Genomic DNA, 21,959 nt, shown 5'->3' on the forward strand with positions numbered 1-21,959 from the left:
CATTTCTAATATCAGTTGGAATACTATTCCAGAGCAGAGTTCCAGAGTATTGGAAATTTTTTTAAAATAATTCCTTATTTGGTTTGGGAATTTTGGTAGACATGGATCGCAGGTGGGGAGTATTGCCAGGTAGCCCATACTGGAATAGTGATCGTAAATATTCAGGAGCACTATTATTTGATATCCTGTACATTAATTTGGCTTTTCTCAACCATGTGCACTCCAACCATGACCTCACCTCTGTTAATGTTCTACAGATATCAAGGCTAATTAGCTGTTGTCAACATTTATAAAATAGTGACTTAATTAGCAGCATCAAAAGATGATGTCATTTTCAGGTTCCAGTTTAAAGTTTTTGTTTAAATTGCATGAAACCATCTCACTTGAAGCATCATATTTGACAGCCCGAGTTATAGCTGTCCAGAAATTACCAGTGAAGTTTGCTAATTGTCCGTACAGTAAAACTTGTATTGAAAAACCACTGCTGTGCAAGACCACCTGTCTAGAGAAACTATATTCTCAGTGCACAAACTTATTGATTATATGGTATTAAGACCTGTTATAAGAGACCACCTGTCTTGGGAGACCATAATTTTTGGGCAGAGGGATAGTCATTCAAGATAGGTTCTACTATAGTAATACTCCATTAAATTTATTGCTGAAATTAATAAGTGGGAAATTGTAATGATTTCAAAACTTAAAGCTCTCTATCCATCTCGGTGATGACTTCGTTGCAATCTAAGATGCTCAGATATATTTTGTTTTTTATTCTCTGACAAATAAGCAGAGGAGAACACATCATTTATAGCTCTGACTCCTGCATTTCTGTGATTAAGTCTAAAATTACACAAGGTTGGTGACTATGATATAGCCCTCAGTGTCCTATATTCTCTCTCTCTCTCTCTTGCAGTAAAGCTTACTGATTCTGTAGAGTGTTTTTTAGATTATGTTAATTGCAGGAAAGATAATCTGTTATTTATGACAAGCTACTATATTTTGGAGTGTGAATAATGCTCAACAGTAAAATGTTATTATAGTCAACACTTTTTACACAGAAATAAGTAGGTCAAAATATTATTTCAAACTATTATTCCAAATTTGCAAAACAAAAAAAGACCTCATTGTCCAATAGCCATTATTATTTTATGTAGCTTTATCAAAAGTTTTTGTGAACATATGTGCAATCATGTTGGTGTCTGTCTTTGTTAATTCTGTTCACAGGTCTTCTATCCTATCTTTCTATATTTCTCTTTAATTTGGTGGCTTGGTATATTGTATTTTCATTTGATGTTTAGATGACATTGAAATTGCTACATTTTGATATTCTGTTGTTTGAAATGTTAAGACTACACATACCCACTTGTTTTGCCACAATCTTTAATCTGTACCCTTTAATATTCCATTTGTTATTCTCGCATTTTAATTTTACATTTTTTCTTCTTCTGATTGTGGTAAATTTTGAACTGATCCGTTGGCTTATTTTTTTTAAAAATCAGTTCAAAGTTGCAATTCAGATTTAATTGATAAATAAAATTACAATAAAGAGCAAATATAATATAATTCATAGCAAGCTCATTTTTATGTCTGGACAAATGAATGTAGATAATAGGTTACATGTCATATTAATTTTTTAATACATATACTCAGTAACCATTTGTCTTTCCGAAGATGACTATTTGAATTTCTTTTCTGGTTTGGTATATTATTATAAAGAACATCTTTGTTAACATTTGGACTTTAATTTGTTAGTTTTTCTGCTTCAGACAAACATGCATTTGAAGAAAACCATTTCTTGCTGGGAGAATAGATTAAACATATTTTTTAAAAATACAGGCTGCGCATAAAGTTTATCTTCTAGTTTACAGTATTGTTTATGTATTAATTTCGGAAAATGTGTTGTGAAAATATGAAAATGGATTTCTTTCTCAGCTGTTGGCAAAATTTCATGTTACCACAATATTTATTGTTCTTTCTCTATCAAGGAATCTGATGATTAGAATATATTGATTTGATGTTGAGATGATCAACTAAATTATAAGTCAGAATTTTCTTTTTTTTCTCCAGAATAAAAATGGGACTACATTCATGCTCTCATTTAGCCTAATCTTTAATTCTGATCTTTTGTTATTACTTCCTGCCTTCTCTCTGTTATTCTCTCAGATTAATTTTTCATTGTTTGCCATCCATAGTTAGTTGAAAATATTGAACATTAAATTTTAGCTGTAACTCAAGATCCTGTAGTGCATTTTCAGTGACTGCTCACACACACACACACACACACACACACACACACACACACACACTTAATATATTCATTTGGAAAGATACTTATGCAGGTAACTATTCTTTAATGAGACTTATTCTGATTTAAAATTTTTCCATTACTAATATGCATGGTTATTGTCTGTATTTATTTGTATAGATTTTGAGAACTTTTTTAAAAAGTATTTTTCATTTTGGCAATATTGAATTGCATTTAAAATTCAAAAATATTTATTAAAAGTTCAGTATGGTTAAACTTCATACATATTTGCCTGTTCTTATAGTATGCAGATAAACTTTCAAGTTGGCTATGACCTCACCACAGCAATTCGGTAGCATGACATGAGGATACATATATATGAGTCTATTTTCCTCCTTCAAATGCTGCAACTCTACAAGTTTGTAACATGGCAACATTAAGATTTTTAAAATTTGTAAAGAACTGAAAAACTTGCATCAGCTATACTGTATACAGTGTATTTTTTTATTTACTGAGCTTGAGTCAGTAACTCAACATGGTGCTATGATTCACAAGTTGTTGTAACCAGTCAAATTTCATAAAGGGAGACAATTTATGAGCATATACTTCATTAAACTGTCATCTTATTTAGAAAGATCAGACATGTTTCACAAACAGAATTACTGAATCATTTCAAAATATGACATATTCTATTCCACTGACTTGATAAAAGATCTACATCTCAACAAAATACACTCCTATATATGTGATTCAGTCCTCATCCTAAATCCACTGAAGTCGTCATCTTATCTGCCACAATTAAAGAGTTTGGCAATGTCTGTTGATAATAGTTCATTAGGATTGGCATTGGAGGTGTTAGTGCTTGCATTTTCCCTATCCATCTTTGTGTGATCATTTGAATCAGATGATTTTCCATACCGCTTAATCTGCAATTAATTGATTTTTCATCAGCTAAGAGTTTTTCCCTGAATATACAAATTGCAGTTTGTGTTGCAGACAAGAATGGTACATAGTGGCCATTTCTGGATGCATAAGCTGTACCCTTTTATGAATTTCAAATGCATGTAATGGTGTAATTAGCAGCATGCAGATTGCTTTTTGATGGAGTCTGCTATTAGGCTTAGATCATCACCTCTTACAAACATAACAGTTGCGTGTTCATTAGTTGATGTGTCTTTTGATTTGCATACCTTGCAAACTGTATTAGAACATATTTGATTGCAGTCATATGTATTGATTATGTAGTATCAACATCAGTCATTTGACCATGGCAATACATTACAATCACCCTATTTGCTACATTATTGCAGGTAAGCTATACAATGAGTAATAACTGTATGAGAAACATGATAGTCAATGTGGAGTTTACAGGTTAAAATTGTAATTTTGTTTGCCATATCCCAACCAATAAACTATCATATACTAGGGTGTGGCAGCCCTACCTCCCTCTTTTAGTCTTGTTCAGTGAGTAATTCATCTGTCCTGCATCAATTTTTGTTTGTGATGTTTTATGAAATTTATTTTACAGCTGATGCCAACAGTATGTACACCAGGGTAAAATCCTCTTTATCGGAGTACAGCAGGAAAAAAAAATCTACGTCTGCTCTATCTGATGCATCTGACAGTGGAAGCAATGGTTTTGGTAAGGAGGAACCATTATTTATCAATAACATAGGCTTTGTCTGAAACTGCAGATTATCTGGGATACTTGTGCTTGTAGTAATTTTGAAATCTACAAGACAGAAGTGCATGATCCTTTAAAATTATGCAATGCATTTGTAAAGAAAACTGGCTCACATGAACGATAATTTGTGTTAGTGGTTACGGGATGTAAAGTAACCATAAATTCCTTAAAAATGCAAACATTTATTAATTTTTCCTAAAATTACTATAAAATAAATGTATATTTAAAAAAGAAACATTCTGGTCTGAAATTTTAAAATTGGCAAACTATTTGTTAATGTCTTTTAAAAAGCAATTTGGGTTCAAGAATGGAATGGTTCCACTTGAAAATTTTACTCTTTTGCCATATAGTATGCTTTTCTATATGTATCTTACCAAGAACTATCATCTAATGTAAGCAGATTAAACTATTCTTGATTTTGGAAGAGTCAGCCAAAATTGCCATGTTTCTAGGTTCTTTGACAACTGTTCAACTTTTCTTATGTTTGATATTTATATTAAAATAACCAAAATGAATTTGTAGCTAAAATAAGACACATGGAATCTTGTTTGTCAGTACTAGTACATCAGACTTGGAGGAAGGCCAATATTTGTTGAACGCGTCATTGAAATGCAGTCAAAGATCTCAGATGTCTTGTTTTGTTGTTGTTGTTGTTGTTGTGGGGTTTAATGCCATTTTTCAGCACAAGATAGGCTATACATGGCAGCTGGTATTGATGGTGGAGTAAGAACCCGGGAAAACCCCAGAAAGAACCACTGACCCACAAGAAGCTACCAGCAAGCTTTCTCATATACCCACATAGGCCAAACCCGAGACTCAAACCCACGCAGACAGAGGTGAGATGGCAGTGATCTGTAATGGTGAGCGCTTTAGACTACTTGACCACTCGGGGCCCCTATCTCGTTTTGTCAATCATAACATTTAAATTTTTTATAAAACTACTAATTTCATTGGCCTAGTCCTGTTTATAACACATTCAACTCAAATAGCTGGACCCACCAGATTTCCAGGCACTACATTTTCAAAATTTGTAATAATGTTAAATATTACAAACCTTATTTGGACACTTACACATATTGTTTTAAAGCTGATAAATCAAAAAAACTTTTGGTTGAACAGTGAACCCTCAGGTAGTAAAGTTGCCTTGATTACATTAATTATCATGTGAATAAACTGAAGGTGCTATCAATAGGCAGTAATACAACATCAAAAACAGCTGACATGCCCCAACACATGATCAAGTGGATCCCTAAATGAGCCTGTTTAATGGTATTGATAAAGGAAAAATGACTTTTTATCTTGAGACAGTTGGCAGAAGTAATTAATGACTCCTTTTTAACCATAAAATCAAAGGTCATCAGCATTACATGAAGCTAATATGTGATTGCAAGCTTCTTTTATATTAACTGCTGAGGATTATAATTCATGTGACAGTAAAGAGAAGTCAGCTTAGGAGAAATCAGGAGGTTCAGTCAGTAGTTTTGACTTCAAAAGAGGGAGAATCTTCAATGAGAATGGCAAATTTTTCATTCTGGTACATGTCTAATTTTCTTATCGTCATGTGGACCCAAAGCTTGGGTCACAATGTGAATAGTTTTCCTCCATTTGTATGAAAATGTTTTGTGTGATTTCCAAATCAGGGAACATTTTTACAGGACAGAAACTTGATATGCAACCATAAATGGGATATTATGTTCAGCTATAAAGCAGGCAAACAGTATCTTGGTATGTATATCTTTATCCACATTTGATGCATATGGACTCAAGCTCTTCGCTGCCATTCTTGACACTCCCAAACATCCCCATTGGTACTCACTTGGACCTCTTTTCCTGGATATAGGTGACTCCTTTCCATCAGGAGCAAGAGTCACTGACTTTTGACTCCTTTTTCAGAACAAACCTCTCTATCTCTGACCCACATGTTTTTCACTTGTCTAATTGCGTGAACTTGAGAGAGGAGATACACACTCTTTGCAGAAAGCGGCAGTCAAGAGGGTCCTGAATGACCAGTCTCCTGCATTTTACTGGGTTTGCTTGGACCAGGAAAGTTTCCAGTTCTGGGTTTTGCCACATGGAATTGCTTCTGCATCAGTATCACCTAAATCATGGGAGTAGTAGCATCTTACCTCTTGTTACTGGGAACCAATTTTCCATTACTTTGACAACTGGTTGATTCAGAATGTTTTTGCTCAGTCCCTCTATCAGGATCTGTTTGTTTGTTTGTCCATAAGGAACTTGGTTGAGCATTGTACCCAACCTCAAGAAGTCAGAGGTTATTCCATCTTGGGGGTTTGTTTACGTGGGAATGAACTTCCTCATGAACCAGAACTTAGTGAGAGCCCCACAGGATTAAATCGGCACTTCAAGAGCCACAGTGAGCATAAACATTGTTTACTTGCCTTTACATGGATCTGCATGCCTGCACCCATCCCCCTCTCCTATCTGTTCAACAACACATCAGATTCCAGTTGGAGTGCACATTTAGAGCCAGAATGCATAATTATCCAGGGTCACTGGATTCATAGTTTGTAATTCCTGCGCCCCCCCCCCCCCCAGATCAGCATTCTAGAAATGAAAGCTGTATTTCCAATTTTGCAAGGGTACATCAGCACAGTAAGAGGCTGACCAACAGCAAGTCTTTTGTAGTGTATCTCCAATGTCCAGGAGGCTTGCACCCTCCATTTTCTTTGCATTGAGGTTTGGAACCTCCTTTGCTGTGTGCCTAGGAAGAGATTACGCTTTGAGCCAGCCACATTACTTGTAAAACAATATTTTAAAGGAGGAAGAACATATTAGTGGAGAGTCTGTACAGTCTGGTCAAAATAGTCCCCATGAATTAGTAACAGTTTTTAAATTACAACTTTGTCAACAATTGACATACTCATAGCAAATTCATCAATGGTAAGGTACTAACCATTTCATTTTGGGGAGGTAGGGCTGTGATTTTCTTTTGAGCTGAGTTATTTTATTTTATTTGATCTCAAGATAATTATTTCGCTTCAGACAATATAATGGATATGATTATGTGTTATATTGCAATAAATCAGGGCAGGATATTTTTTTTCCAGTTATTTACAGATGGAATTTGTTTATATAAAAAGTGACAGTCCCCTGTCTCAGGATATTAAATTGTTAAATTAAATTAGATCCCTAATATAATTGCAGTACACCATGGTACATATTGTTGTATGTTAAGAATTCACATGGAACAAAATATTTTTGGGTACCCAGCTCTAATGTAATGTGGGTGTGGGTATATATATATATATATATATATATATATATATATATATATATATATATATATATATATATATATATATATATATATATATATGATTCTGGATCCATGAAAGTTAACAGTTTTGCTAAAAGAAATTTTAGTGAAGAGGTTTTTCTTCATTTCTTTAGGTGCAACAATAGGAAATTTAATAAAGCAGACTGCAGCATTCCTGGAGAGATTCTCTATTCGACGTCTGAAGATGGGTGAGATCATTTTCTTGCTGGACGTTCTGCAAATGACAGAGAGCCGAGATAAACTGGCTGAACTTTTAAAAAAGGTCAAGGTAACAGTGAAAATATTAATTTACAAAGAAATGCAGAGTGAATTCACAAATTATGTGATTGACCGAGCTGAGAGATGTTCCGTCAGAAAAGCATAGACCATTCAGTCACCAATATTAATAAAATTCATTAAATTATGCATCATGGATGTACTATAATAATTTAGCACCTGCTTCATGAAGTTGACAGAGCCATATAATTATTACATCTGTCCATCTCTCACTCCATATGCCTGTTAACAATTTGGTTTCCACAAGACAAAAAACTTTAATGGGATTTGTTGGATTTTAATATAATTTTGTATGCAGCCTTATACAGATGCATAACTGAATGTGCCTCACATGAATAGCAAAATATTTTACTCCCATACCTCATGACTTGGTCATGTTTCGAAATACATTATTTTCAGTAATTGTACTTTTAAAAAAGTAGACCTTTCTTGAAATCTAGATACATGTACTTAACCTGTGTAAAAAGTAAACATTTGTACTTAATGCTTACAAAAAACTCACCTCAGGGCAGTGTATACAGTTGACAGTCAGTCTAAACAAACAACCACCCTTGGACACATTACTTTATAGACTGACAATAGGTAGGGTGATGTTGTGATAAAAATCCTGTGGTGAAACAAATTTGCATAGGTATGTCAAAGAAAATGTAACAACCCATTTTATTTATGTAGTAAATGAAAGAGATACATTTTGAAGAAACCAAAATTATTACTCTTCCTGACCCTGAATGCTAACGTTTAAGTCATCTTTATTAAAGATTATTGGCAAAGTTAGAATCACCAACAATGTTTATTATGGTTGTTGGAAAATTGTTTAAGTATATTTACTTTTTGTAAGGCAAAATGCTGAAGCAACTGTGATTTAGGGAAGGATGAGTCACTGGCAAAATGAGCAAGCCTAGCAATAATAAATTTGATTGCTTCTGGTTGAAGGAGTTTTAATTTGTGATGCAAAGCAGTTGGGGTGGAGGGTGGGGCTTTTTATTCTTTGCATATATTGCAAACACCATATTGAGCTTAGATACAACATCCATTGTCATGTCATATAGTACCCAGCATTGGGACAGTGCAAAAATGCAGAGCTTAATTCCAAAAGTAACTAACATCTTTAAACATTCTAACTAGTGTGGCCATTGCTTATTTCATGCTCTCTCCTAGCAGTGTAGATGTAGAAAGATTTCTTTACATGCTAAGAAGAAAAAAAATCAAGATTGTTGGGAACATTTGAATTGCAGCAGCATCCAGTCTCCAATGTGTGTAAAGGTGAACTCTAATGACACTTGAATCACCTTCACCCCTCCCCCTAATGAACTGTCAAGAGCAGCAAAGACTGAAGACTATATTCCATTATCCATGAAAGAAAAAACTTGTTGTATCTGGGGTTTTTAATGTCTTTGTGGTGGTGATTATGTGTGTGTGTGATGATTTTGACAGTGCTAAGTCTGCTGACTATTGTCTGTTTGAAAGTGTTGTTAATACATCAGAAAAAAATCAGATATTTTATTGTCTTTGATTCAAATATGAATTTCCAGTTAATTTCTGTTGACTTATACGAGTAGATAACTTATTTTCAGCTGTCTTAAAAGTATGACTTTTTAGTTTACAAAACCCCCAACACTGATGAGACAGAGAATTTAATTCCTACTCTTCTCTCTCACTATTTGCAGGAGTTATAGCTGCTGATTATTGATCCCCTTCCAAAAATTGGCATTTCCACAGCTTAACTTTTGCAATCATTTTTTAAAAATACTTTAATCAGATTTGGCATGAAATTCTGTATTGATGGGAACTTGAAAGAATTAGATTTTTACTATTGTAATGTAATTTGGGGTAATACCTCTAATTCAAACATAACACCACTTTTAAGACTCCAAAAGAGGGCTTGCCATTTAATTCTAGATCAATGTATAGACAATTTCCAGAATGCAATGAATGATATAAAGATTTTAACAATACATGAAAGAATATTTCTTGGAAAGGCCAAATTGATGTATAAAGTGTACAGAAAAGCCATTCCTGTCTATCTAAGCAATATCTTTCACCAAAAAGATGCTGATGGTACTCCATATTTAATGTCCATAAGAAGGAAAAATAACATTATGCCAAGGCCAACAACATTCCCAGTGACATAAGGCAGGCTCCTAGCATTTCTTCTTTTCATAATCAGTGTCTCAAATGGATGAAATCTTTAGACAACTGAACAGTTCTAGTACAATAAATACTGCAAGCTATTCTGTAATTTTGCATAATTTACTCAGTTGAATTTTTCAATGCAGGGTGATATTTTATATTTTTTATATGTTTATGTGTTCACAATTGCCTGTGCATGTGTTCAACGCTAGAGACTTTGATTTTTAAAATCACTTAATTATTTAGTGTCAGGCCAGATTCTTCACACCTTGTTGTATATACTGTATATATTGTTCATAACAGATAAAAGGCCTAAAAGTAGATTAGTTCCGTAACTAATTGAGTTACCTTCTCTAAATTAAGTTTTGATTGTTATTATTATTATTATTATTATTATTATTTTTAGTGTTCTAGCATGTTCTTCATAAGAGTTATGTCCCTGATTGCCCATCTTCCTGACTTTGGTTTCCATCATTACCAAGGAATGTTAATTTGAATCACATTTGGTATACAGTTTGATACTGTTGAGACCTTGCATGAATTCATTTTCCAATTTTGCACACCATCATTTACAGGAGGCATTTTGGTTTCTGCAGCAACAACTTTACAAGTGAATTTTGTATTTGAACCAAATTTGGTATGGGTCTTTATATTGAAAAGAGCTTGAATCAGCCTGTTTCCCAGCATTCCATTAGATTATTTACAGCATTTACATGCTGCCAAGTGTCCTGTTTTTCTCATATTTGTCCTGTGTTTTGGACATGACTATGGCTGTACATTTTTTGTCAAAAATCTGTTTTTGTAATTTAAAAGAAAAAAATAAAAAATTTCCTTGCACTTTTTCTGTCTAGAATGGGCACCCAGTTCCATTCTTAGGGTAAATATATTGATGTATATAGGGATTTAGAGTTTTAAAATATGATTGGTTCATTCAAAATTGAGGCTTCCATGCCAGTCTTTAACCACCATATTCGATTGTGCAAAGCATGTGCTACTTTCACTGTATTTCATCTTCTTCATGTCAAAAAGGAAAGAAGAGGATTCAGAATTTCCTCCAGCAATGAAAATAAAATAGAACTGGAAGGAGAGTTATGCTGTCATATTTAAATTTGTGAAACCATTTGTAGTAAAGGTGTAAATTTTGCATTTTGCTAATTGTGTAATTCTGATTTGCTATTGGGCATTGTGGTACCCGTGATATAAAACATCATGAAAAGCTAATAAACATCAGCTTGCTGCTTCATCATCAGCTTGTTTATAAATACTAGAGAGATGTAATGTGATTGGAAGTTTGTTTTACAAACTTTCTTTTCAAAGGAACCTTCCTCTTTCAGTTGCTAGTGACATGGGCAATTTATTTTGCACACTTTTTCCGGACAGTAAAATTGCAAAGGATTACTCATGTGCAAGAATGAAAACAGTTGTCTGAATTATTTTATATTAGGACTTCTTTCTTTACCACACTCTAATACTGATTGTGATAGGATTTTTAGCTCAGTAAAGATAAAAATTCACACAGAATTCAAATCATCAGTGAAAGAAAGTGCATTGGAATCAATAATGATTGAAAAGACAAGGTGTGGAAAAGGCACCTATAAACAGCCTGTGTCAGATGACTTACCTAGAAGGTGCAAGAGTGCAACACATTCATCTTGGACGTTAAATAATTATCCAAGTTATTGTCCAGCTTTACTGATGGTTGTAGATGTTGTAAATAGTTACTTATGCATTAAAGTTTTAAAAATCAGTATTTCTTCCTGAAAATCAGCATTTTTGTCATAAGCAATCAGTATTTTTGTACTCTGGGGTTGGCAGCTAAATATTTATGTCTCCTGTTTGCCTGTCCTCTTGGTTCTTACTTTTGCAGCATAACTTTATTGGAATGTGTTGGTTTTTAACAAATTTGGCATTGTGATTTATATTGATGAGACTTGAATGGGTTGGATTTCCAGCTTTTCATGTCATGATTTGCAGGACTTATACCCCTTGATCAACTATCCCTCTGACGTTGGTTTCAGAGGATTTATTTTTGAAGAATTGATGGATTTCAACAAATTTGGCTTGCAGCTTTATACATTTGAGACCTTGAATGAGTTTGATTCTAGCATCCCACATTATCATTTAGAAGAGTTATGAGTCTTTGCTGTCTGTTTTTCTTTGGTTTCCATTGTATAACTTGACTAAGAAATGTTGGATTTCAATTAAATTCATCATGCACCTTTATATTGATGAAGCCTTGAATGAGTTCCATTTCTAGCATTCCACTTGATTATTATCAATGAGTTATGCTATTGTAGATAGCATAACATTCATATTTAATTTAAGTATTGCAACCTCATCTGTCCCCAAAATATGGAAAACTGCAAAAGTAACTCCTATTCACAAATCTGGTTCTAAGAATGATGCTGATAACTACCGACCAATCTCAATACTACCAAACTTGTCAAAATTGATTGAAAAACATGTCCATGACTCATTGTTACACCCTAATCAATCAGGTTTTAGACAGAACCATTCCTGTGAGACTGCCTTGATCTCCCTAACTGATAAATGGCTTCAAGCACTTCACAAGGTAGAATAATAGGAACTGTATTTGTAGATTTCAGGAAAGCTTTTGACATGGTGGATCATGAAATCCTTTTGAAGAAATGGAAAATCTACCAGTGTGATGAAAGAACAATTAGATGGTTTACTTCTTACTTAAGTGAGAGAACACAACATGTTTACATAAATAATGTTCTGTCTGAACCTGAAACAATTAGATATGGAGTACCACAAGGCTCAATTCTAGGTCCATTACTATTCATTTTATTTATTAATGACCTACCACTTTTACTAAGAGACTCAATAACAGTTACAGATCTCTATGCAGATGACACAGCATTGTCAGACATCCAAAACACAAAGCATGAACTCGAAATTTCTTAACAGAATGCCATCAACAAACTGGAAAACTGGTGCACATGTAATGGCATGGTGGTAAATACTGGTAAAACTAAAATATTACTTATCTCAACACGGCAAAGAAGGACAAATCTTGATAGTGATGAACTATGTCTGACATGGAAGGATACAAATTTGCAAATGGTCTGTCATGATAGACCACTTGGTGTTCTGGTAGATAATAACCTATCATTGACTGAACATATCAAACATATCAGTAAAAAAGTCAATTCAAGTTTATGGCTTCTCAGTAGGATAAGACATTTTCTCCCAGAAAGGCACAGAAAACTATTTTATAACAGTTACATACAACCCTATGTGGACTACTGTAGTACAGTATGGGGTAATTCAAACGATAAAAACATAGCAAAGCTGGCACATCTTCAAAAAAGAGCATTTGGGCTAATATCAATCCAGAAAGAAAGCAAGGAAAGTTTAGCTGGTAGGTAAATATATATTACCTATTAAAGACCGAATCTGTTTGAGAAAAGCCAAATTAATGTACAGGATATCTCATAATAGTGCTCCTGAATATTTACAATCACTATTCCAGTATAGGCTACCTGGTAATACTCCCCACCTGCGATCCATGTCTACCAAACAGTATAAAATTCCCAAACCAAATAAGGAGCTATTTAAAAAAAGTTTCCAGTACTCTGGAACTCTGCTCTGGAATAGTATTCCAGCTGAGATTAGAAATGCCCACTCTATTTCCTTCTTCCAAACCCAATATATCCAGTGGTTTCAGAGATGCAGCTTAAATAAATAAATTCCTTTGTATGAGGGCCTCAAGGTAGATTAGTTTTTAGCTAATTGTGTTACCCTCTTTAAATAAGGTCATTATTATTATTATTATTATTATTATTATTATTATTATTTTTATGCTCCCCAGTTACCCATTTTCCTAAGTTTGGATAGCAATAATAATTTCCTGTTTGAGGTTCATTCTTTGAAAATTGTAGTGTGTCAGTTCTTTGCAATGTTGCCATTACTAATAGCTCTTGATTTTACCTGGAATTGATTGGAAATGACCTTGTTTTATCCTCACTTCTAGAATATTGGGAAAATGGGATCTTGTCTTTTTCTTAGGTGCCATAGTGATCATTTCCATATTTAAAACTTAAACATCCAAAGCTCTAATGCTAGGTCAAAGATGGAAATTGAATTAGGCAGTTTGAGGAATGTTTTAGTTTATCTGTGAATCAAGCCTAAAAATTGATTTATTTAACCACAGAGTGGATCCAATCTCCTTTTGTATATATATATATATTCCAGGATGTTGCTATATTCCAGGATGTTGCTATATTCCAGGTTGTTGCTAGTGATATGATGCCAATCTCTTAAGTGATTCCTAAATGTGTCATCTTACAGTGATTTCATAATGCATGCAAAGATGGTATCAGAGAATGTAAAAAGATGCTTACAAAAATCAATGCCAATCCAGTAAATGAAAATAAGAATAACTATCATAAATACTGAGCTAAAGCTCATCATATCACAATAGAAAGCAAGATGATAACTAAGATTTTATGTGTTTAGGTTGAAATGTTACTCCTCTGTTAAATCAGAATGGAATATGGTTTGAAAAAGCACTGGCAAAAAGCAAAAGCTGTATCAAACACCAATAGAAATCTGATGAAATGTTCACAACCTCATCAGAAATCTAACATTCTCAAAAAAGAATCTGCACAAATGAATTATTCTGTTCTGTCAAAAAGCTGAAAGATAATGTTCTTTTTAAATTTATAATCTGCTAATGCTGAAGATTACAATAAACCTTTTACTCTGAGGGAACTATTTATCCGATGACACTTCATTTGGACCAGATGGTATCCACTGTCATCTTTTGAAACACCTGCTACAGCTCTTAACAAACTAATAACCATTTTCAGTAAAATCTGGGAAACTGTTTATATCTAGCCATCTTGGCCATAAGAAACAGTGATCCCAGTACATAAACCTGGAAAGGATCATACTCTCCTTTCTATCCATCATCCCATATCACTAACAAGATGTATTTCAGAATGATGGAATAAATGATAATTGACAGGCTTCTCTGATATCTTCAGTCCAACAAGCTATTATTAGACCTCAAGTATGAATTCAGATGCCAGATAATCACAGTAGACTATCTAGTCAGAATTATTAGAGACATTTTCATAAAGAAATAACTTATAGTTGCTATCTCATTTGACATTGAGAAAGTTTATGATACCACATGAGAGTGTGGCATAATGAATCATCTATTCATTCTAGGTCTAAGGGGCCTTCTACCTGACTTTATAACTAAATCTTTAAAGATCAAAATTTGAAAGCTAAGTTGTATCCACCCTATCTAAAAACTATCCTAAGGATAGGTGTACCTAGGGGCATCATATTGTCAGTCTGTCTATTCAGTATCAGAATTACCAGTCCCATTTTTAAAAAAATTGTTTTCTGCATTATGTGCCAACTGCATTTTCCCCCAGCAATGAATTGCATCCATCTGACCATATTGTCTGGTGTTGTTTTATGGGTAAAATCTGTACCATTAATGCTTGTTGGGACAATGCCAGGGAAATGTTATTAACTGCTATCTCATTCAAGACAAAGTCTGCTTTCACAGTTATTTTTTGACCAATCATAGTGAAAAAACAAAACAAGGAAAAGACAGGGGGTGACTTTTTTTCCAGTGAAAGTTGTTTTGACCTGAAATTGTTAAGAAACTGTATGAAGACTTTCCACCTGAGCAAATCTTGGACTTTTTTTTATAGAATGCAGTTTAAACAAAAAAATTTAATGATTTTTTTTAAACAGGATTTTGCATGTGTAAAATTATCTGGTAATTTATATACATCGCATAAATTTCAACATCTTTATCTTTTATATATTATTGAGTTGTACATACAGTGCGACCCCACTATAACATGCCCAGTGATGACGCAAATTTGGATTTAACGTGGTTGTGGTGGGGCTCCCAAAATTTCATATATTATTCGCACATGAAAATATATGTTTTTTCAAAGTACATGAAATAGTGTATAAAAAATTTAATATCATTTTGGGGAAGAGATCGTGTATGAATTTTGAATATAATACAATTGTGGCGTGGTTCCTGAAATTTTAAATACATGTATGTGTATATTTCTTGTACCCGGAGAAAAAAAAATTCTTCTAAAGTACAAGGAAATAGTGTGTAAAATGTTTATTATCATTTGGGGGAAGAGTTTGTGTATGAATTAGAATATAATATGATCATGGTGTTGCTTCTGAAATTAACAAGTTTACCAGGTTCTTGAAGTGTTATACCAAAATAAACATTATTGGAAATGTTACTTATTACTGATCCATGAGTAAGCCAGTAAGTCTTCTTTGTGATTGTCTTAAATTAATTCTTTATACAATCGTTGCTCAAACAATAGCCAACATGTGTTTTTCTGTAACTGCATACACAAGCAAGCAGCAGACAATGTGGTGGTTGTTAAAAGATTCCCACAATTTAAAAAAAAAAAAATGAAAGCCACCAACATGTTTGCTGGGCTTGGCAGTGTTATTAGATGCAATTAGTTGACCAGTAAATAAAGTCCACTTTATTAGCTGGAATTTAAAAGGGTATGAAATTATACATGCGTTCAGCTTAAAAATCTTTATAAGAGTATTTTTCACATGTTTCTTTCGCTATTCACAAAATCTGAAGTAAAAGTTATATGCACGCTGAAAGCATGTGTTGTTTGTTAATTATTTCTTGCTGTCATTGTTCACATGAATAGGCATAGAAGTATTAATTATTGGGAATTTACAATGGATAAAGGTACACAGAAACTCATGTGAAATTTTTTTAGCAGTATGAAATTTGTACAGAACCGTACATGTGCTTCGCCTTTGTTAACCTAATTTTGCTGTTAATTTTTCCCATTGAATTCAGACACATAATGATCTCTGACAAAATTACTGAATAGTTTAAATATGTATGCAATTTGTGCAATGGAATTACATGTATTATGAATTAAATGCATGCCACGATGGTACGATATCAGATGGTATGTAAACAGTGTTAATACTCTGTTCATGCTATATATTAGATATTGAATTTAGACACAATGATCTGTGACAAAATTATTGAATATTTTAAATCTGTGTGCAATTTTTCAATGGAATCACATGCACTATGAATGAATTGCATGCCACAACGGCACGATAGTAAATGATGTTGATACCCTATTCATGAGATACATTAGACATGAATGATGGTATATGTGCCAATGCGTTGTTCTCTGAAAAAGTAAAATGCTGTAAAACCCCACATTAACATGACCCTGATATTAACGCTATCCAATTTTTTTTTACCCCAATTATTGTGTTATAGTGGGGATCCACTGTATTTATTTGCTTACTTGGAAGCAATTTTTAAAAAAAAATTTCTGTGCAGTTTTATTTTACATTTTCTGAGTATAACTTTTTGTTGAAACTATGTATCCACTTTTGTACTGAGGTGCCATTAAACAACATACACACACACACACATGTTGATGCATGTCATAAACTCCATAATGACTTATCTCAGTATGGTGTTTGTCATATGTGCAAGGTATAAACTGCTTGCCTTTTCTGATGCACTGCACAAGATCAGACTCCATCAACCAGGAGTTCTAAAATTTAGTTTCTGGGCTGCTGGGCACTGTGTTTTCTTCTCTCATGGTTCATCCTTCACAGAATAACTAGTGTATTTCATCACGGATTAAAAAAATTAATGACAATTATGCACTCTATCATGTCTACTGTAAAATTCAGAAGGAAATGTTACTGATCACAAACTATCCAATAATCCTTAACATTAAGATGGCTTAAATATTATTGTTGAAGGCAAGGAGAGTAAAAAAGTTTTGTTTCTTCAACAGACATCTCTTACTTAACTTCAGTAGAATTGGGTTGTTCCACCTTGTATACTTTGCTAATGGAAATAAGCCATTAGTGTTCTCCCACAAAGAATCATTATACAGCATCACATAAGATACTGTTGGTCACTTAAGTAGTCTATGCAAGTATGGTTGTTTATCACTGACTGATGTACATTTTAATCAACTCTGTGACTCTAAGCTGTACAAAACTGTCCTGAGCATTCAGCATGACTGTTTACTGTTTATACAGGTTCCTGGCACATATTGTGGTGTCAAGAAAGTTCTCTCACTGTATCTGTTTTGTTTGTTGCTAAGCTGACTTGTATTCACGTTTTTCAAAACATGTCGATGACAGTGGGGATGGGAGTTTATCATGAGACACATCATGTTAAGCGAACTATGATGTACCTAGCTACTACTATGCATGTGTTGTACATGACTGTGTAGGTAAAATAGATAAATTAATTATAGAAATTACCATACATAATCATTTCAGTACAAAATGCATGGAAAAATATCATGATGTCTTATGACTATGTTAGATTAAGAGAGAGAGAGAGAGAGAGTGATAATAATTCTGACTATCAGACTATCCTTCCAAATAAAGAGAAATTATGTTATCAAGGGAATGTCTTTTAGGATTAGATGTTCATGGCAGTAACTTCTGCAAGGCAGTGTTTATGCCAACAGATATGAATCCTTGAATGGGATTTTTCTTTTCCATACTAAAAGGATGCATTTCGTTGGTCATTTATTAAGTCTCTGATCCTTTCTTCTAGCTTTTGGTGGACACCAAGCCATGTATGAATCCATACGTCATGCCTGATGAAGATCTTCAGGTTGAATTAATGAACCGAGGTTTGGACACTGGGGGCTCACGAGAGCAACAGATCGAAAGACTTGCATCCATTAGCCACAGTAAGTCATATTAGGTGTTGTTTCCTTTTTTTTTTATCTCATCACCATTTATGAGTTAGTTTGTAGCATATTCAGTATAATGTCACATCTCAACAGCTTTAATTTTTATTTAATCGTTTGTAAAGATCACTGTGTAGGAGGGGTTGTTCTAAACTTACCAGAAAGTTTAGTCTGGTTACTTGTTTTATAAAACCTACATTATTTGCTATGAACTGTAAGCCAGACTAAAGTACATGTTACTAACCAAGATTGTAATCCTAAAGTCATGTAAATCTCCATTCTTCAAAGGGAGAAATCAAGGATGTACATAGTTAATTCAGTGATCCATATTGTTTCTTTATCTTTGCCAAAAACCACAAGGGGCCCCGAGTGGCCGAGTGGTCTAAAGCGATGTCTGTTATGGATCACTGCCATCTCACCTCTGTCGGCATGGGTTTGAGTCCAGGATTCGGCCAATGTGGGTATGTGAGAAAGCTTGCCAGTAGCTTCTTGTGGGTCGGTGGTTCTTCTTGGGGTTTTCACGGGTTCTTCCTCCACCATTAATACTGGCCGCCATGCATAGCCTATCGTATGCTGAAAAATGGCATTAAACCCAACAACAACAACAACAACCAAAAACCACACAAACCCCAACAATGTCATATATAGAAACCTTCTTTAGCATTTCATTGAAGTGGTTAAGTACATTGTTTGTCATTTGAATCAATCATTAATGCATAGGGTAAATTAGGTCTATGTCTTTGTTTAACTCATTAACCCCTGGCACCGTGTTTACGTGGCAGGAGGTAGTAGTCTAATGCCGAGCTCTGTAGCGTCAAGGTCATGTATGATACACTAAAGTGGGTGGTATTATAGAAATTTAGACAGATGTATTTCTACAATAATACCAAATAATCTGGAAGTTCTAGTTGCACTACCAAATACAGAGGGAAAAACCTCATGTTTGGAACTAAAGTTTGTCAAACTGTACTAGTAGTAAATAAAGCCTATACATACTTTACAAACTTTTCAGTTGAACATAATGTTTAATGTCGCTGCGTCAAACTTTTAATTATGTTTTCCCGCTTTACAATAGCAGTTATTGATATTTTGTGACACTTTACTGAAAACTAGTCAATCTTACAGAAAAAGTCAACTGCCTTACTGAGACAGACTCATCAGGGTTGGCAGGTCTAAAAATGTGTTTCCTACTCACATTTCAGGTAAAAACGACAATGTGACTAGTTGGGACATGATGTTACATGTCTACAGCATGATTCCCCATTGCTCATCATCACTATAAACTGCATACATTATAGCAATATGACTGTAACATTGTTAAAACTGTTAAAAATCTAAATCACACACACTTACACTCATTTCACCTCATGGTATTTGTGTATTTAATTTTGTAAACACCTTTCAACCTAGATTGTCATACATTTATTAAAACCAGTTCATGTACAGTGGTTTAATTTTTGACAAGCCAGTATCATTTCAGATGCAGAATCGTATTATAATAAATGGCATGATAACAATTACAATTTAAATTTAAAGAGAAATTTGAAAAAATTAGTGAAAATGGGGCCTGGATAGACTTCAGCTTTAAATAAATGCAACCATATTCATATAGTTTGACATGATGGTCCATATGAAATACACTCCCCAGTGAACTTGGGGATCTACCAGTAGGCCTGATATGCACTGTTGCATGTTGTCAGAGGTGACTAATGGAGGTAGAAGTTGTGGTTGAGTGGTTAACATGCTGGACTCAAAATCCTACCATCAGGTGGTAAGGCTCTTGACTCCCCCAGTTATCTTTATTGTCACTAAATAACCTTCTTTTGTAGATGTACCATTAAGTAACCAATCAAACAAACCAATGAATCTCAATATTTATCACTGGGCACCAAATTTTTGCATTTTATCACAAACTTTTAACACCCATTAAACAATGACCTATCTGTGGAAACAATTGGATCCCTTCCTCAGTCCACAGATTTAAGTACCAATCAAAATACAATACACTGTTTTGCCAAATGAACAAAAATGTATACCCACAAAAATAAATAAATCTGTTAGAATCAGATTATGAAGACTTAATGTGATCATAATTTAATGTTCAGTGCTGGATTATATACCTTTTCCAAACATGCAGCAACAAACATTTTTTTATTATGTAGTGCAGTGTGGACTGATAGCACATTCAACTTTACTTTAGTATCAGTTTGTTCACTACAAACAACTAACATTCAGACACCAGTACATGTAGATGAGATCACTTAACAATACTGGCATGTTATTCTATACTTGTAGATAGTTATTACAGATGTCTCCTGTTTTATAAGGTTTACTAATAGCTGCATGTTTAAAATCTTCAGGTTGTCCCTTGATTTCCCTGTCCATGCCTGAGACAGAACTGATGTACTGTAGTCTAGATGAGCAATGTCTAGGTTTGGAGTGCTGTATCACCATCAATGTCTTTGACTTGCTGCAGATGACAGTACGTGCCTTTGTTCGATATGATCCTTGTGCGAATCAGATTCATATGGGCTTCAGTGACTGGGAGAAGACATTTGATGTGTTAGAAGAAGGTATATTCCTATTATATGATACAGATGAGTGCAACACTCATGAGTCTAGACTAGTGGATGATTTAGCAAGATAGAGACTCCATAGAATGACAAAAAATGATGTTATCCTCAAATATGTCAAAGTTGACCTCTTCACCCCTTTTTCTATTTGCCACAGAATAGTTTTGCATTCTGAGTTCTATATCAACTCCCATGTCTTGTGTTTGTTGCAAGTTTGATAAAAAGGTATTTTAATGCTTTTTGATAATTTGTTTTTACTATTTAATGATTTTGTGTACATTTGCAAATGCAAGATTTCCACTGAAAATTCACATGTAGCCTTGCCTAGAAGTGAGTGAAATTCCATACATATGTATCCTAGCTACAACTATATTATTACTCTGTCAAGGTTTATAGAAAGCTAAACAAGTTTATTTCATATTTTAGTCTGTAAATGTGGGATGAGAGCAATTAAACCTCAAGATCTTTCAGTTGTTTTCATTTAAAACCTATTTTCAAACTTAGACTTTTGTGAAAAACAAGTCATACAACAATTTTTTAGGAATACTTTGCAGAAAGTTCATTGATAAATCTTTTGTTTTTAATATTATTATGCTCTGGTTTACTTAAACAGAAGTTTAATGTGACTGCTTTGCAGTTTTAAAATTTCACCCTATCTACACTCATTTCCCAAACCAAAATTGCAAGCTTGTTTTAAAGCTTGCAGCAAGCTTGCCACAAGCTTATTTATAAAGCTTGCGGCAAGCTTGTATTTGGAACATTGCAGCAAGCTTGCGCAAGCTTATTTATAAAGCTTGCGGCAAGCTTGTATTTGGAACACTGCAGCAAGCTTGCGGCAAGCTTGTATTTGGAACATTGCAGCAAGCTTGCGCAAGCTTATTTATAAAGCTTGCGGCAAGCTTGTATTTGGAACATTGCAGCAAGCTTGCGGCAAGCTTGTATTTGGAACATTGCAGCAAGCTTGCGCAAGCTTATTTAACAAAAGTGTCATAAGCATGCACAAGCTTGCGCAAGCTTA

The 21,959-nt window shown here is 34.0% G+C and overlaps 1 protein-coding gene across 1 annotated transcript in view; it reads left to right on the top strand.

Moving 5' to 3' along the window:
* Positions 1-21,015, top strand: part of LOC149805304 (uncharacterized) — a 113,722-nt gene extending 92,707 nt beyond the window's left edge. The window contains exons 26-29 of the mRNA XM_089933962.1: positions 6,158-6,300; positions 7,338-7,486; positions 18,230-18,368; positions 20,729-21,015. Of these exons, the coding sequence (XP_089790088.1) occupies positions 6,158-6,300; positions 7,338-7,486; positions 18,230-18,368; positions 20,729-21,015 (718 nt within the window). The remainder of the gene's footprint in view (positions 1-6,157; positions 6,301-7,337; positions 7,487-18,229; positions 18,369-20,728) is intronic.
* Positions 21,016-21,959: the final 944 nt, after the last annotated feature.

The sequence above is a fragment of the Sinohyriopsis cumingii genome, chromosome 2 (genome assembly GCF_028554795.1).
Source record: "Sinohyriopsis cumingii isolate HCF-2022 chromosome 2, ASM2855479v2, whole genome shotgun sequence".
Classification (NCBI taxonomy): Eukaryota; Metazoa; Mollusca; class Bivalvia; order Unionida; family Unionidae; genus Sinohyriopsis; species Sinohyriopsis cumingii.